At 35.5% G+C, this 19,523-nt stretch overlaps 1 protein-coding gene across 3 annotated transcripts in view; it reads right to left on the reverse strand.

Annotated features, from left to right (window-relative positions):
- SLC17A6 (solute carrier family 17 member 6) overlaps nt 1-19,523 on the reverse strand; it is a 40,189-nt gene that overhangs the window by 11,758 nt on the left and 8,908 nt on the right. For 2 of the 3 annotated variants that reach the window (XM_023191525.2, XM_023191524.2), the window contains exons 4-7: nt 8,314-8,428; nt 6,823-6,910; nt 5,001-5,091; nt 2,147-2,285 (exon numbers count right to left, since the gene is read on the reverse strand). In XM_023191525.2, the coding sequence (XP_023047293.1) occupies nt 2,147-2,285; nt 5,001-5,091; nt 6,823-6,910; nt 8,314-8,428 (433 nt within the window). Of the gene's footprint in view, nt 1-2,146; nt 2,290-5,000; nt 5,092-6,822; nt 6,911-8,313; nt 8,429-19,523 lie in introns of all 3 variants that reach the window. The other variant, XM_023191523.2, reaches the window with a different exon arrangement.

The raw sequence follows: 19,523 nt of genomic DNA on the forward strand, positions 1-19,523 counted from the left end.
TGCTGTTCTTTCCAGGGTCATTTGTAGGAATTAGTTTTTACCTAGACAGAATTTCTGATTATTTTTTAAATTTATTTCTAATCTAGACATATGACCTCTCAAGAACTGGCAAATAAAAGAACATAATGAATTAATAGGATATAGATATAGGCTGATCACATTATTTTGGGGCTAGAAATCGAGGCTAAACTCAAAACTTGCCAGAAACCAGTCTTCATTACGTTCTGCTCAAAATAACTGCAACTAGTGGGCACCAGTGCATACTACCAATCTTCCACCCACTCCCATATCACCTCTTGTTTCTGAGTAGGCACCCATAAGAAATTATTAGTCTATTTACAGAAGGAAACACAAAGGGGAAAGTTCTAATGCCAAGCTAACTCATGGAACAACTACACAGTAAAGATTTGTTTAAACCATTGAAGTTCAACTTCTGAATTATATATGATATGGGATTTTTCTTATTCTTTAAAGGCAAATTTGGCTCAGCAATAATGGGTGATAGACTTTTTTTTTTTTTTTTTAACCTAAGATGAGACATCAAAGACAGGCATTCTCTAACAAATGAAGTAAAGAATCTAAGCTAGAATCAACCACACCTAGAAAAGGGAGGGAGAGGTGCTTGTTTTAGAAGAACAAATGCATAATATGTAAGGGGCATTGATTCTTCAATTAGTGTGTGACATGTTCCAGCTCTTAGCATAAGGAAACTATCATTGATCAGATCGCCAAATGCCTCAATATGTCTAAATACACTACCAAATGCCTCAATATGTCTAAATACACTACTTTTACTCAACATTGTTTTTTTTTTTTTTTTTTTTTTTAGACTGAGTCTCGCTCTGTCGCCCAGGCCGGAGTACAGTGGTGTCATTTCAGCTCACTGCAACCTCCACCTCCCTGGTTCAAGGAATTCCCCTGCCTCAGCCTTCCGAGTGGCTGGGATTATAGGCTCAAGCCACCAGCCCTGGGTAATATTTTTGTATTTTTAGTAGAGACGGGGTTTCACCATGTTGGCCAGACTGGTCTCGAACTCCTGACCTCAGGCAATCCACCCACCTTGGCCTCCCAAAGTGCTGGGATTGCAGGTGTTAGCCACCGTGCCCAGCCTTCTTCTTAAAATATAATATCAGGGGGCTTTTGTATTAATTACTATGTACAATGTATCAATGTTACATAGAATACAACATTTGCATTATTGAAATAGAATTGCATTTTCTCTCTTTTTAAGTAAATCAGAAGAAATCAAATCATCAGGAAAAAAGGGCTTCACAACATTGCCTTTATGATGCTTGATATTCATAATAATAATCCTGAAAGATAATGATATTTTATCAATAAATAATTAAATTATGTTATAATTATTTTATATCAGCTGTCTATTATTGGCGTTCTAATGCTTCAGTATCTCGTAAACCACAGATGACATAAATACACATGTATTAAACCTACATTTAGAATATAGCAGTCCTCCCTTAACCGCAGTTTCACCTTCTGAAGTTTCAGTTACTACTTGCACAGTACAACAAGATTTTATGGGAAGTGGGGGGCACATTCACTTAAGTTTCCTTACAGTATATTGTTATAATTCTTCTATTTTAATATTAGTCGCTGTGGTCAATCACTTACTATAGCCAATTTACACATTAAATTTTATCATAGGTATGTGTGTATAGGAAAAACGTTGTATGTAGGGCTCGGTACTAGTCACAGTTTTAAGCAACCCGGGGGGTCTTGGAATAGATCTGTTGAGGATCCGGGGGCACTACTGTATTCAATAAACCAAAAATTGCCCTTTTCATGACTGATTTGGAGTTTTAAAATTTAAAAAGGAAAACTATTTATTGTATTTGTTTAAATTATAGACCATATTGAACTGTTTTAAAATATTGTTTAGGTTTGCCGTTACAGTTATAACCCAGTGTACATTTTTAAATGCTTAAGAAAGGATAAAGGAAAAAAAATGACAGATGGAGGAAACAGCTATTATTCCTAAGTCAGAGAATATGAATGGACCAAAAAAAAAAATAAGTTATGACTGATACCAAATTAGTTTTGCTGAAGAAGAACTTGTAAGATAGTTTGGTTGGTCAATGGGGGCGAGATGGGAATAAGATAGGAATATACACCATAATAAAGTTCTTACTTCCATTGCACCTAAAAGATTTGCACTCTCTCCAATGCTTTCTTCTATGTACCTACGTTCTTCATCTGTAATAGTAGGATGCTTTGCAGGACTTTCATAAGACACCAAAAGCCAAAACATGTACCAGACCATTCCAAAGCTTCCTGCAAGCAACAGTTCAGAAGGAGAAAGTCAAATCTATCACAAATACTTCCATTTAACAGTGATGTGCTGGAATAAAACTGCAATCATCTCATGACAAACACATTCTATTAGAAAGAAGAATTCAAGTTTATGTTTCTCCAACTGACGTTAGCCATCTTTTCTTCTCTTTTGCCATTATGCTTCAAACTTCTTAAAGGCCAGGCCTGTGGTTTCATCTCCTTGTCTCTATGAAATAGCACTGATATACAATAAGCCATAAATGATTATTATAACGGTGTAGTTGGGAAGGTATTCATTCATCCGACAGTACTTAGCAGTTAGCATTCTAGGCACTCTGGTTAAGTGCGAGAAATATAATGAACAAAACAAAATTCCTGCCCTCAAAGAATTATTCTGGGGGTGAATCCTTTTCTTTATTGCCTGCCTAGAATATATAAAAGTGGTTCCATTTCCAGAGAAAAGAACTGTTCATTTCCCTCTCCTGTTAGCACTTCCAGATCTGGCAAACAGACTATTAAATAAAACCTAGATTATTTTAGCATGAGTGCCTACATTACATAAAAAGTGGGCCTCTGTACTTAGCGTGGTAACAACACTTTTCGTGACTGTATGCCATATTATTTTCACCACATAGTACTGCCTATTGATCCTTCTTTGGGCAGATGAAAGTTATAAATTCCAAGGCCCTAAACTGTAAATACTTTTTCATCCTCTTCTCACCATTAAAACATGTCCTTTTTGTGCAATATAAATCTGTAAGCATTAATAGTAGCAAGAATTTCAAGTGATTTATTCTAGTTTCCCAGCAGTTGACCATTTCATTTTTTTCCCTCACACTGTTCTCTTTGTCCCTTGGGTAACAATCTAAACGCTCCTGATCCCTGCAACACTTTTTCTTTGGCCTATGCGATCTCTAAGAAGTGTTCCTTAACACCATACATAGCTTCTGATGAGCTGTGTCCCTTTTAATTACTCAACATTGAAGTAAACATGATTTAGGTTCAGATAGTGCTTAAAAATTCAGTATAATATAGTGTTTACAGAATATAACTTCCAGATTCAAATCCTGACTGTGTCACTCATTCACTATATGATCCAATCAGTAACTGAATCCCTCTAAACTTCCACTATAAAATGAGATAATAATTCATTTTATGGAATTATAGAAAAGTCAAAGGAGGTAATGTATAAATCAACAAGCACAGTGGATCGCATAAAATAAGCACTCAAAAAATGAGAGATATTGTAATTTTGTAAGAATTATCATTACCACTAATGGAATTCACCTGAAGTGCCAGATATGCTGCTAATTACTTTATATGTATTATCTTTTTTAACTTAACATCACTATACTGATCTTATCTCTTTAATCTTTAAAATATGACAACTGAATGTGTGACTCCAGACCAAGTTATAGTTACACACAGCAAGTAAGCATAAGCAAGCACTATGATATGACATTTTCAGATTATCTGTGTACATTTTGTATCATTCAATGATAAATATCAAATGAGCTATAACTTGAAATAATGATATTGGTTGTTTATGAGTGCCTTGTTTAAATTTGTATTCTTACTTTAAGGTCACATATCTTCAATTAAGTAATGGATTAAGGCACAAAACAAAGTATTTAATGGATAGCCATATCAACTTGTACAATATATCCTATGAAACAAGTGCTTTTAAACTTTGTTGAATTATGCACTCCTTTGAAAATATAATGAATAGTATGAATTAAAATCTGATTTTTAAAAATCTCCCTCAGGAAAAAAAATGTTCACGAGTACATATATGGCTTGCAATTTAGGGCATTCATGGATCCAAAGCCCATCCACGGCTTTTGAACCACAAAAAGTGTCCCTATGATAAGTGACATTTAATAACATTCTACAAGCCTAATAATTTGTTCTGATGAGAATATTTCAAAATGGGAATGAATCAGGGCAAATTTAGAATCAGCCAGATACTGTTCTACCACATGACTTCATTAATATTTCAGATTCTCATGGCAATGTCCAAAGATAATTTTAATCACTGACAATATCAGTTGAGATCCAGCTTTCCTTTATTTTTCCTTTCCCATTATTAAAAAGTGCCTCTTAAAAAGAAAGACTGTAGGGATATTTTGAAATAGTTACAAGGTGAATATCAAGAGTGTTTTAGACTTAGGATTACATATTTTATTTCAATGTGGAGGCTTAATTGCCTTTAATTCTGGGGAAATGAGGACTGAGATATGCTGCTACAGCAGCTAACTGCTGATATTTCATCAAGGAATTGAATAGTCACATTAGCACCACCATCCCCTTTCAGCTTGCTTCCCCCATTCAATCTTGAAGAGGCAGAATCAGGAAAATGACCAAGAAGGCAATAGCAAAGAGAGATAGGTGCTGCCTAACTCTTTTCTCTTCATCAACTTTTAATCAAGAGATAATTTAATATTTTTTCATAATAAAGGACATAGATTTACCAAATGACAAAGTTCCTGTCAGCAATGTGGCTGCTTTTTAAAACAAGAAATAGCAATCTAAGAAAAATAACAGAGATGAAGTGTTTTCTAATCCTCTCAGAATACAACGAAAGGATTCTTAAGAGACGAAAATAAGTAAGTAAACATAGAAATGAATTTAATGATTGATCTCATTGTCTGCAACCACTTTTCTTTTAGCCTATGCACATGTCATTTAACTCTATTGCATAGAAATATAACATACCATAGACATAAAACACTGAAGACCAGCCAGTGTACTGCACAAGAATGCCAGCTAAAGGCATTGCAATCACAGCGCCGGCATAGGAACCTAAAGTGTAAGGAAGAATGGGAGAAAGGTGAATGAAATCAGTAGAAATTATTTCTTTCATTTCACATCCCTTGGTTTATTCACAAAGACACTTGTACACTCAGGTATACGGGCCTCACACTCAGACAAATTCCCACCACCACCAAACATATAAATGTCTACATACGTACACAGAAACACGGGATTACACAAGCGGATATCACCTACCTCCTACCCAAGACACGACAGATATTTAAAAATAATAATGGAGCCATGCTGATTGGCATGTGTCCTGCATGTCTGTGAGCTGAACTTGGGACAGAGTGCGCCAATACTAACCAGACACCTGAAATCTATTCTTGCCACCTCAAGCATGTATCTTCTTGTAGCAAATTCATGCAGTTTCAGGTTTGTGTAGTTTTTTCTGACTTCATTTTAATTTTTTTTTTCTGCCAGAGGTCTCTTTATTAGAATCTATGATTGAGGGCATATTGCTTCAGTTCTCAATGCATGGCCAGAAGATATCATCAAGGTAAGTTATCATATTTTTCCACTATGACAAATTTGTTTTCTTTGCTGTCCCATAAAACAGTTTAAAACGTGCTGACAATTCTCATGATAATAGGTAGCATTCATTAGCTTTTCTAGTGAATACCACCTGATTTATATCCCTTTGAAATTTACATAGTGGGTTATTAAAAAACAAAAGGGTCTTAGACATATAGGCAGAAATGGCAATATTTGTGCCCTGGGATTTAGACCCAAATGCATGCAAATTCAACCTCTATAGGCAATAATACTGCTCATCTTATGGCTTAAAGATACAGCAAAATCACAGCAGCCTTAATTTCCTATTATTAGGATTATTTACAGCAGTTCTAATATCTGATTTGGAAAGGGAATTGCTTTCTTGTCTTACTGCTCTAGTAGAAAGAGTAAAACATGCATTCTGCAGGCATAAAATGACCTTAAATTACACCGATTGTCTTAAAATGTTTTAAAAGTTAACAATGAACAAAAAGTAGCTTCAGATTACCAGAAAGAGCTCTACACTTTAAAAGCTGGGATTGAAACTTTAATACATGTTCATTAATTCTACTTCCCAAAATAGTAGTAAGGTCAGTTATGATCCCAAAAATAAAAGTTCTAATGAATGGGAAATTATAGCAACAGTGCTTAGGAGAATACTTAAAGATCATATTAATTTAATTAATTTAAATTATAATAGTTATTTTCTATAGGCATTTTATTCACTGTAATTCAAACATATAACTGTATCGAATAAAAATTCTGAGAAACTGTTAGATTTTAACCCCAGGCAGAATTCAAAGTAAATTTAATATTTATTCATAAAAATAAATACATAGTCTAATTATGTTTTTATCTCTGTAAACGTGTTTAAAATTTGTATTTTTATATCTTTGTGTCTAGGTAGAATAAAAAGAAAACTCTGAGGTTCTCAAAAAAATGTACTGCAGTATAAGAGTATTATAAAAACCACTCATGAATATATTTGAAATCCTAGATGAAATGGATCAATTCCTAGAAAAATACAAACACAAGAATAAATAGAAGATTTAAGCAAAACAATAAAACTAAAGAAATGGAAATGGTGGTCAAAAACCTTACCACTCACAGATGTGCACACAAAATTCAGATGGTTTTACAGGTGAGTTTACCAAATTGTCAATTCTTATTCAAGTTGTTCCTAAACTTTTACCCACCACAGCTGCATCTGCACACAGTACTCACCACAGAAAGAAGTGGTTGCCAGTCTACTCCTCTCTAGAGGTGGGGCCCATTTGCTCCATATCCCATGACATGCTGGGTAGGTAACACCCTGTGATGGAGGAAGATATACATCACCGTCACCATTTAGCAACAGGAGTCTTTTTAGTATCTTGTTTAAATCCTCCCCGCCCTTCAGGCTTCTTTCCACCTCAAGTTTTTTTTTTTTCTGATTAAGGTAAAAGAAAAGACTGTATATTAATCAATTTAATCTGCAATTCTGAACAGTTTGAAAAAATTCAGGAGATCATTTTCTAGGGCATTAAATTCAGTAACTCCCAAATATAAATATCTATACAGAGAAAAGTGAAGTTTAGATCCTTGGGGCTCACACTTCCTGAAAGCAGTGTCTAACATTTAAGACCTTAAAATAGTTAGTTTTTTCCTATTGTTTTGAACCTATCCTTTTTTTTTTTATTTTTGGAGGGAGAGAGGGTTTTTTGGTTTTTATTTTTATTTTTTTAAGTTCTGGGGTACATGTGCAGGATGTGCAGGTTTGTTACTTAGGTAAATGTGTGTCATGGTGGTTTACTGGACCTAGCAACCCATCATCTAGGTGTTAAGCCCAGCACTCATTAGCTCTTTTCCCTAATGCTCTCCCTACCCTGCCCTTCCCCGATAGACTGCAGTATGTGTCGCTCCCCTCCCTGTGTCCATGTGTTCTCATTGTTCAGCTCCCACTTATAAGTGAGAACATGCAGTGTTTGGTTTTCTGTTCCTACATTAGTTTGCTGACGCTAATGGCTTCCACCTCCACCTGTGTCTCTGCAAAGGACATGATCTCATTCCCTTTTATGGTTATATAGTATGAGAAAGGGTTTGTTTGTTTTTTTTTTTGTTGTTGTTTTGTTTCATTTTATTTTGTTTTGCTTTTATATGCCTTAATAGTTTACATTATTTATCTATTTCCATTATACTCCATGGAAAGAGAAAGGGAAATTGGTAAGCCAAACTTGAGTTTTTAAGTAGAATTCTTTCAAAGTCTGCAGACTGATGGAGCAAGATTTGATCATTAGAATTAGCTGCCCCAAAAATGTATTCAATAAAATATTTAAGTGAAAACTCATATCATGATTCAAGGTCATCAGGAACTTACTTAGCATAAAACTCCCAAGATATTAATTCGTGGTTATCACCAGCAAAGGACAAACTCTAAAATTCTTGTCATGACACATTAACAAAAGTCCCTGTTTTTTAAGTCAAATAGGCATTAAAATATTTCTTTAATCCCACTCAATTCTAGAGAGAAGGAGGTAAGTAGTGACATTCACAGCTTCATATCATTTATGGACAAAATATCTGATTGTCTAACATTTTCAGTGTTTCATTTTTTATTTTAACTCTATTTAGATACAAACTAATACAATATATTTATTTGTAGATAAAGACAAACATAAACTGGTGGTTCTCAACTACATGCCAATCTTAAAAAGACTTCACCCTGAAGTTACATACCTCAACAAGTCCCTGCAGTATTCTAACAAAGATGACACATCCATAATGCACTCTGGCTGCTGATGGAATTAGCATATTCAGGGTGGAGGTAAGAAGTATGGCAGCCCCGAAAACCCTGAAATAGAAAAGATGGGAACACTGTTTAAACGATTCAGCATCTTACATAACATATATAAATTTCTCAGGTGAAATTAAACATTTAAAGTAATAAAAAAGTGTCAATAATTTTAAGGTGGATTGTTTTTTTCTAATATGTGTTCTGGACTTGACTGGCTAGCCATTGTAAATACACGCATGGGCCATCTAGAAATTCTACATTTGATGCACCAAAATATAAAAGAAGGAGCCAATACATTTACTGTTAGTAAGGAGCCAAGAAATATACTATTATTTTCTTTATAAACTTAATTTAAATTGTAAATATTTAATAAATCGGTATATGTTTTGGACTCTATTTCAGTCTACAATGTAAACTGCTTAAGGGTAAGAGCTTGTTTTTCACATCCATTGTATCCTTGACACGCAGCACAGTGCCTGACACACAGCTGGTAATAATTGAAGAGTTATTGGAAATAATGAATGCATAAACAAAGTTATTCCTCACATTATGCAACTGTCTCCTGAGTTTAGGGAATTCTTATGCCTCAGCCTCCTAAGTAGCTGGGACTACAGGCCCATGCCACCACGCCTGGCTAATTCTTTGTATTTTTAGTAGAGACTGCATTTTGCCATGTTGACAGGCTGGTCTTGAAGTCCTGACCTGAAGTAATCCACCCACTTCAGCCTCCAAAAGTGCTGAGAGTAGAGGTGTGAACCACCGTGCCCGGCCTCTTAATTTCTTTGTCTATCCTTTTTTCATTATTAGTGGCCACTGCACCTCAAAATCCATTGATTTTCTTGTAACTAGTTATGAATCCATCAAACTTTACAAACCTCTTTTTATTAATTCTATATAACTGTTATCCTAATTAATATCTAAGTAATTAAAATTCTGATTGTCAAAATTCTTGCCCTAAATGGAAAGCCTTTACACTTTGTCTTGCCATACAACCAAAATTAAAGCAGTCTCCCCATTTAATATTCATTCATGCGTTCACACTTCAAACTTCTGTGAGACTATATTCAGAGGAGAGTATTGTGCGGAGAAGGTAAGATTTACAGGTCACTTACTATAATTTCTCCATTTATATTGACTCATTTAATCCTCACAACAGCTCTCTGAGTTGTTAGACTTTCCCCTCATTTTAAGAATAAGGAAATTGAAACAAAGTGTGGCCAAGTAAAAAAGCAAGTAGTAGAGCTCAGATTTAAATCCACGGCTCTCTAACATGAAAATCTGTGCTCTTTCATTCACATGATGTCAGCAGGCACTTAGAAAAAGAAGATAATGGACCTCAGTGTAGTAGGAGAGGGAAAGAGAGACAAGTAGTCCAGGGACAATGTATGCCAAGGGCCACAACATAAGTACAGATAGAAAACAACAGAGACAAACATTCATCTCAGCTGAGTTGACCAAGTCACAAACCTTTGGTAGGGAAACTTTGAAAGATTAATATAAAAAAGAAGAAACGGGCCGGGTGCGGTGGCTCAAACCTGTAATCCTAGCACTTTGGGAGGCCGAGATGGGCGGATCACGAGGTCAGAAGATGGAGACCATCCTGGCTAACACGGTGAAACCCCGTCTCTACTAAAAATACAAAAAACTAGCCGGGCGAGGTGGCGGGCGCCTGTAGTCCCAGCTACTCCTGAGGCGGAGGCAGGAGAATGGCGGGAACCCGTGAGGCGGAGGCAGGAGAATGGCGGGAACCCGGGAGGCGGAGCTTGCAGCTTGCAGTGAGTTGAGATCCGGCCACTGCCCTCCAGCCTGGGCGACAGAGCGAGACTCTGTCTCAAAAAAAAAAAAAAAAAAAACAAGGAGGAGTGGCTCAGCAAAGCTTCACAAATGGAAGAGGTTAGTTTATGATGTACCAGAAACTAAGGAAGTATTGAAAATGGGTGAACATAGTGGCTCAGGTACTTAGGAGAAGGAAGAACATCCAGAGTGGGACGCTGGATGAGGAGACTTTGAGGAAGTTTAAGTAGTCCAAGAAGCTGAAGGGTGAAATCCATCAGTCTGTGACATCTTGGAGATAATTGAGTTTGGGGTGACCACAGAGGGTGACAATTATGCCACTAAAGTGAGGTAAATGTGAAGCTTACTAGGATTGAGGGGAGAGGGATCCAAAAGCTAGGAAGCAAGCGGTGGTTAACATCCATGTAAGTTCAGGCAAGATGAGGGCATGCCGAGGAGCAAGGGGTCAAAGTCACTGACGGTAGGAGAGGGCGGACAAAGCTGACAGAACGCTACAGTAATTTTTTTAGGACGCCAGCTTTGTCGCTTAATAATTATGTAACTGGTAAGTTGTTTAACTTCCCTAAATTTCTGCTTCCTTGTCTTGAAAAAGGACATCACTAAGTAATGGTTCAGAGCATGGATTCTTGAGTCAGACTGCCTGGGTTCACAGTTCATCTGACACTTATTACTTGAGTGACCTTGAGCACTTCATGTAACTTTCTGTGCCTCATTTCTCATCTAAACAATGGGAATATTAACAGAACCTCTGAGTTATTCGAAGTAAAACAACCACAAGAATGGCTGGCACACTCTAAGCATTTAAAGAATGTTAGAACTTGCACTATAATAATACTAATGAATTGTATCTCTTAAGATTGCTATAAGGCTAAATAGAATTATGTACCTGAAGGACTTAGTCTGATGCTTGACACATGAAAATAAATTCATAACTATGAGCCAGTCAGCTAGAGACAGTAATTGTCAATGGTTATTGAATCGCTAGTGTGGATATCACTTCTAGATTCTTATTTTTACTGAACAACAATATTAGAAAGCTCTTACTGCTATCCTTACTTCACAGATGGTGTAACCATGTCTGAGTGAGATAAAATAACTTGCCAAGGTCATACAGATAGTAAGTAGAGAACTATGGTTGACATTACTTACCTGTTGTAGATCCTGGATATCTAATCACTAAGATCTACTTATTGTAATAGCAGCAGAATGAGTACTGACATTAACAATGCCAACAGCAATATACAAAATAACATAAACTTTGAAAGATGAAAATGTTATTGAAAGATGGATGGTAGTAGCAGTGGGAAGTGAAAGCAAATTCTACCCCATCTCTCCTATGTTTTGAAGTAAGTAGTAAAATGAAGAGGTTCATTTATGAAAGCTTTGTACTTTCTTAAACAAAGTGTAGGTTTCAATAAAGAAATGAAAGAAGTAGTGGAATTGAATATGTAAAAGAATTTTAAGAAGATAAAATTGCCGGGCGTGGTGGCTAACGTCTGTAATCACAGCATTTTTGGGGGCCGAGGTAGGTGGATTGCCTGAGGTCAGGAGTTCAAGACCAGCGTGACCAACATGGTGAAACCCTGTCTGTACTAAAAACACAAAAATTAGCTGGGCTTGGCAGTGGGCACCTGTAATCTCAGCTACTCGAGAGGCTGAGGCAGGAGAATCACTTGAACCCAGGAGGTGGAGGTTGTAGTGAGCTGAGATCGCGCCACTGCACTCCAGCCTGGGCAACAAGAGCAAAACTCTGTCTCCAAAAAAAAAAAAAAAATTATATATAGAGAGAGTTGTTTAGCACAGTAGTTTCTAGACTTTCACATGCATGATAAAAACCTGGGGGCTGTTAAAATACTGTTTGCTAGGTGTCAGAGATTCTGACTCAGTAGACGTGTTTGGGGCCTGAGAATTTGCATTTCTAACCAGATCCCAGGTGATTCTAGTATCGCTTGTCCTGCTTTGGGAATCACTGGCTTAGCAGTACCATGCCAGTTATTCCCCGAGGACATCACAAAAGGGGCAAATATGGGGTGAAGACCAGACCTAGAATAAACAAAGCTGGTCAAAGTTGGACATAGTGGAAATAAAGGGCTTACATTTTATTATAGAGGGGAGAGGCAAGGGTAGAATAGAAACACTGCTAAAATGGAAGATGTCCTTTAAAAAACACAAATTGACATTAGATTGTTAGATCAAAAATAAAAATGAAGTTCTCTGTTCTGCTTTTGACTATTCTTATTGACCAAATTGAGCAGCTGCTATATTTTTCTTGCGGACATTTAAATAGCATGATATAGTAGTTGTTAAGAAGACAAGTTTCTTTTTATATTACAGTGTGAAAATCCAAATTAGAACTCCAATTTCTTACTAAGTATGACTTTGAGCAAGTTGTCATTACTTAAATTCTTCAGCCTCATTTCTCAGTCTCTTTCTTGTCGACATTTAAATAGCATGATATAGTATTAGTTAAGAATGAGAGGGTTTTTTTGTTTGTTACACTGTGAAAATTCAAATTCCAATTTCTTGCTAAGTATAACTTTGGGCAAGTTGTCATCACTTAAATTCTCTTAGCCCCATTTCTTGATCTGTATAATGGAAATGTTTCCATACTTCAAAAAATGTATCATGAAGATTAAATAAATCAGTTATGAAAGAGGACACTGTCTGGTCCATAATAAATGGCTTGTCAAGGATAACCATTATTATACAGAAATTTCCTAATCTTTAATAGACTTTTCAAAGAATGATTATTCCATATCTTTTTCTCCAGAATGATTTTGCACTGATTAAATAGTGTTAATTCTGTACCCATGAACACATGGTTAATTCTGTACCCATGAACACATGGGTAATTCTGTACCCATGAACACATGGTTCCATATCAAGATGAAATTCTAGCCGCTTTCATGAAGTGCAGAAGACATGTAATAGGAATTTTATCTACCATTTTGAATTCATACAGAATTGATTGAAACACATCAGCCTCTTAGTCTGTGCCTTAATAGTCCATCTAAAGTATCTGATGGGAAACGACCAGAAAAGAAAATTCACAGTCTTCTTTAAATCAATAACCATCTTAGAATCCTTCCAACTTTATCCTTCAATACTTACCCACGCCCCGACCCTCAAAAACACACCTCTTTTTCAACTAGTCTCCTCTCTCAGATATTGCTGAACTACTGTAGATCACTTCTGTAAGACTTAACTCGTGAGGTCATACGTTCCCCAAGCCCTCCCATTATTTTTTCTCTTGGAGAATTGGGTCCAGGTCTCCACTTCTTTAAACCCCTTGGCACTAGCACAATGCTTTTCATATGGCACGTTCTTAGGAATGAGCATCCGTTTCTTTTTGTGCAAAGACTCTTAACTGAGGGTAATTATAACTTCCTCTCCTGAGGTATATGTAGGTGGTAACAGATCTTTCTTCTATGAATATTTATTTCAAGCAATTGACTATTTATTTGTTCTCTAGCTTTTAATGGGGACAGACTGCTGTTCTGGGTATCCTATCAATTCTAGGAAGCTGAGTTATTTTCATAGAATAACTGTAGATTGACAGCTGTGGGCTATAATTTAGAGTACTCCTGTAGATAAATCCTCACTTGAGATAGTTGCTGAGTTCAAGTACATGGCCCAGCCTGGCCTCATTCTTACATCTTGCAAGGAACACCGGAATCCCCTGAAACTAGCAGCCATCACATTGCCTTTTACTGCCTGTTCATCATTAGATTCTCATCAGCCTCTGAAAACACTGCCTCTGAAGCTCTGCTTTCAAAATTAAATTAAGAAGTAATGCTTCAGAGGTGATATGGTGTCCTCTTAAAGAACCTCACCATTATTAATATTTAATATAGTTATATATATTATATTATGCTTGTTTCACAGTCGTCATTTTTGTTTGGTCTGATGCTAGAAGTCAGAAGCATTAAATATATTTTCTGTATATTAACAGACAGAAGGAAATAGATTATATAACAAGAAACATTTAATGTTCGTGTGAGTTTTGTTATCCCTAGGATTACTCTTAACTGTGACACTTAAAATTGGGTTTCACAGCACTACTGCCCTGAAAATGATGTTCATCATTAAAACATTTTAAAGTTATTCTCTGATCAAAAGACTTGTCTAGCAATGAAAACCACACAAGTAAATCAATTCTCAAAATTGTTCCACAGGTGAGTTCTTTCCTATTGACCTAGCCCAGCACTAAATAATAGAGTGATTTTTTAAGAAGCTGTAAAACACAATGTTTTTTGAAGAAAACACACAGTAAAGATACTTAATAGGAGAAATGTGTTTAGTAAAGAATGATATAATTTGAAATGAGACATCCTGGGGTCTATAACCCAGCTCTGCCTCATACCTTATAGTGGTATTTGGGAAAACGATTCTGTATTCAGTTTTCTCATGAGTAAAAGAAGTATCAGTATGCCTGCTTTCATGGTCATAAACGTAGAAATAATAGGCAGTGGGGACTCCAAAAGAGAAGAGTGTGAAAGTGCTGGGTGTGCTGGTGAGGGTGGAAAAATTATCTCTCAGGTATAATTATCTATTTAGGTAATGGGTACCTTAGAAGCCTAAACCTCACCATTGCACAATCTATCCACATGACAAGCCTATACATGTATCCCTTGAATCTAAAATAATAATAAAAGAAAGAATGCCTGCCTTATAGAGTCATGTGAGGGATAAAGATAATGTACATTACAAATGTTGTGATAGATAGATAGATAGATAGATAGATAGATAGATAGATAGATATACACACACTTATTATTTGATTCAATTCTGATTTCACCTGCCTCCTAAAATGTAAAACAAAGGCAATTATGAAGATGATTTTATAATATAATTTATATCTTCTCTCTTTCCACTCTAGAAAAAGCATTTTCTGGAAATAAATACATTTTGTAAAATTAAATACTTGTTTGATTTTTTAAATTGTAAAAGTAAGTTTTATATAATATCAGGCAGTATATTTATATCATTATTATATATTAAAACAAACTATCAATGAAACACTCTAGCAAATTACACTTTTTTTTAACAATAAACACAGTAAAACATAGCTTTCTCAGAAGAAATAAAGAAGTCACACATATATATAGCTGAAATTGAAGTTCCAAATAATAAGATGAATCTCAAGCAGTCTGGTATTTCACTTCACTTAAGGGTCTTTCTCCTTATAATTGGCATCTAAGGTGCTAGATTGAAAACCCACTCCTGGTGTGAATGTGAGTCAGAGATAGGCCATCAGTAATTGGGCTGGGGAAAAAAAAGGAAAGAAATGTGCAAACTAATGTGTAAAATAATAATGTTATAATTTCTTAAGAAAATACATAGAAATTGGTGAGTGCTCTTAATTTTTCAAAGAACAGTATTACAGTCTCTGTGACATAAAATAAGGGCCATTTGCTTATTAAAGATGTTTTCAAAATAATAAACCATTTGAAAATCACTTAAATTTGTTGGGGTTTTTTGTGATTTCCTCTGCAGCAAATAACATTCTCAAATAAATTTGCTGATTATTGTCAGGTTAAAGACTGATTTCTATTTTTCTTCTACTTGTCACACACACATACAGTATGAAACAATCATATATCATTATTTTACGCACACTGATGTTCTTAAATGGCAGGAAGCTCTATACCACTATAGAGACTGCCAAAATCAAGAAATATAATAGTAATCACGACATAGAAATATTTGGAAAGGCAAATGCAGCTGCTGAAAACCTGTACCACAAACTGCCTGATGATTAGCATTCAGTATGGCCCATAATGAGTTAGCTTTGAAATTCCTAGTCATATTTTCTCTAACCCACAGCCACAAACACCCTCAAGTATCAAGCCCACCCCAAAATGATTTTCTCAGAAGAGGTGAAAGGAGCACTGGTGACTTGTCACTTCTACAGATGATGTTCATTTTCCCTAAATCAATCAGTCCACTTCCATTTGGGCAGTGGATTGTCACTTAACAGGGAACTAGTGTTCCTCACCTCAGGTGTGGAACTAATTCTTTCCTGGAGGGTCTGCAGTAGACTGACTCGGGCTGTTTAATCTATTTAATCTAATCAAATCAGGGCTTGGATGCCTCCCTTTGTCACATCTGATACCCCCACTCCCATATTAAAAAGGGAATACACAGGCATGAGCCAACCCTCTGAGTCCCTTGATACATCATTAAGTTGTAAAAATGACTTCATCACTCACGACAGAGAGATTAGACAGCCCCAGTGGTAGCATATGGCAGTGGAAGCATCACTCTACCAGCTGCCCACATGACTCTCTCCTTCCTCAAATCATGTCCCTCCCCTCCAGAAGCTGCCTCTGCACTGCAGTAGCAGAAGACTGCTGCAGTGGGAAAACCCAGAGCTAGTAAGGGGTAAGGGGATTGGAGAATGAAAAGAGAGAGAGAGAAACTCATATCGACAAAGCACGTGCAAGCCCTTGGAGACCCCTCCCTCCTCAATCCATCTATTCATCTTATGGTAAAGGGTATTTTCTTTTGTCGGAAAAATGCAGGCTTCTCCTGCCTTACCCCAGATACCTAACCTATGGGGCCCACAATAGGAAGGCGGCTAGATGTTTGATTGGCAGCTAGATGCACGAGATAGAAAAAGTCACCTCTGGCCTTAAAAGACTGGGTGCTTATAAACCATTTCCATCAGAACAGGATGGTGGTCCCTTTCAGCAGGATTTACATTCATAGTCTGAATTATTTTCTCACACATAAGGAATTCACAAATATTTCTCACTGGAAGGATTGAGGAACTCCTCCTTGCAATGGAGGTTACAATGGAGAGAGGGAAAAAATTATATAGATAGACCAACAGCGTGAGTGTGTGTGTGTGTGTGTGTGTGTGTGTGTGATGATGGTGCTTAGGAATTCATTTCCAATGCTTATTTCAACAATAAATAAAGCACATCTTTATTGTTTCATCTCTCTGAAGAAAAAAGACAGAACATCACCAGTAAAATTACTTCTTTCTGGGCTTAATACGTGAAGATATTATGTTTAAAATGTCTGTCTTCTTCTCTTTTTGAAAATTATTCTAGCAAGAGATTTTTCATAATTATGCCAGTCAGAATATTTACCTAAAGAATATTAAAATGTATTTTTGTAAATACAAATGCACACCAGTAAATTTTAAAACCATGCTTTTGGGTGTGCTCACTTTTACATATAAATTACTTTCTATTTGATACAGCATATAAATTGAGTTGCATCAGTCAAAATCCCAAAGATAAATCCCTTCATTTCTGCAGACAAAAGTCTAATCTACACCCAGTCATGTTCAAATCTCTGAAATTTTAGTTGTAACAGCCCAAACTGCCAATGTGTCTGAGTGGCAGTAAAAGTTATAAATACCATGTTTTCTGCTATAGAATATCAGATTATTTGTCTTCGTCATTATCAAGTGTAGAGTTTGCCTTTTTCAGAGAAAAGGGTAGAATCAGCTATGTTGTAGCCAAATAGCTTGGGAGCCAGTACACACACACACAAAAATACAGTATGATTCTCCTGCCAAAATAAAATCTAAGGATCCCTTGGGCCTGCTAAAGGCTTCTCTCTCTAATTCATGAAATTCTTCCCTGGATTTGGGGCATGATAGATTGTAATCACTCATTCAGAGAGCAGATGGCTCAGCTTACTCCTGAAAGTGAACTTTGCAATGAAGCATATAGTCAGACAGAGATGTTAAATTTCATTGTAAAGGTACCTTGCCATCAAGTATTATCAGGCACGTGAGTTCTAGTTACAATCCCTTTGTGACCTCAGATACATCACTACTCCCTCATTCTCTATTTCATTTCCTGCTCTGTAAAATGAGAGGGTTGGATTAGATGAGTTCTGTCCAGCAATAATGTGGGTCCCTCCTTTTGTGGGGTTCACTATATGCTACAACCAAGTGTAATCCTAAGTGTCTTATTCAAATAAAGAAGTATTTTTTCTTTAGAAAAAGTCAAGTTAGAAATTCAAGAAATACTTGAAAAGACAAAAATAAAGGATTACGGTAGCAGAAAATAAACTATAACTTTGTATAGAGAAGTCTAACCTCAAGCTAAAATGGATTTCTCTAAGTGTATTTATGCTTGGCTAGAATTCAAAGATTGGATGCACTGAATTACTAGCACTCTATACACTTGGCTAAAAATATTTTTTAAAATAACTCTTTAAAGGCCTTCAAATAAAATTTATGGAATTTTTAGTGAATAATAATTTCAATTTGAATAATGTACACGGGGAAATAATTTTAAAGGTAGAAATATGACTCATGAAAAAAGACATTTTTATCACATTGGAAATAAACCAATTACATTACTAACACTTAAGGTAAATTTATACTAATATAAGCTGAATAGTCACAGAAATTTATTTTCCTTCCACTTTTTTCTAAAGATTTCATTAATAATAAATAATTATTAATTTCATTAATAATAAATAATAACAGCCAGCAATTACCTAGTTCCAGGTACTTCAAAAAACTACATATATTTAGCTCTTATGACCCACATGTGGTAGGTACTTTGATTAGCCCTCTTTTACAGAAATACAAACTGAGGTGCAAAGGGGTTAAATAACATTTTATATCATTCAGTCACTAAGTAACACATTCAAGAGCCTGAACCTACAGTTTGGCTTTAAAGCCTAAATCTTTCTGCTTTTTTTTTTTTTTTTTAAGCCCCAAACACCTTGTTGTGATGTTTATTTTATTTATTTATTTTATTTATTTATTTATCATGAGTCAGGTACTCTCTGAGATGCTAGCAATACAACAGTGAAAAAGAGAACATAGACAAAACTCCCATTAGACAAACCGATAAATAAGTAAAATATTGATATGACAGGTGGTGATAAGCGCTATGCAAAAAATTAAAGCAGGGCTGAGAAATCAAGAAGACAGGAGCAGGGTATTAAAAATATCAAATAGAGTTTGAATAATATCACCACCTAAATAAAGGCAAAAACACTTTTTGTAATACAGTGCTATACATTAAAAATGTAATGTTCATCAAACTCCCTTTGCTGTATCTGATTTTTTGTGGTTATGCCTTTTGCAAAAAAAAATATATATATATTTATATACATATTATATTTATATATTTCATATATATTTTATGTATTTCATATATTATATATATATGCTATTTATGCCATTAAACACTTGTCCAGGTTCTTCATAGCAATTTAAATGCAGGGTAAAACCAGTCTTCATGAATTTCATATTTGTAAATATCTGGATTACTATAAGTCCATGTCCTGTATTATTTAAAGACAAAAATAATTTGCCCCCCACATCTTTTTATTACTATATTAATATGTTCTCATCTTAAAACATCAAATATTTTGTAAG

This window comes from Piliocolobus tephrosceles, chromosome 13, assembly GCF_002776525.5.
Source record: "Piliocolobus tephrosceles isolate RC106 chromosome 13, ASM277652v3, whole genome shotgun sequence".
In the NCBI taxonomy this organism is placed as follows: Eukaryota; Metazoa; Chordata; class Mammalia; order Primates; family Cercopithecidae; genus Piliocolobus; species Piliocolobus tephrosceles.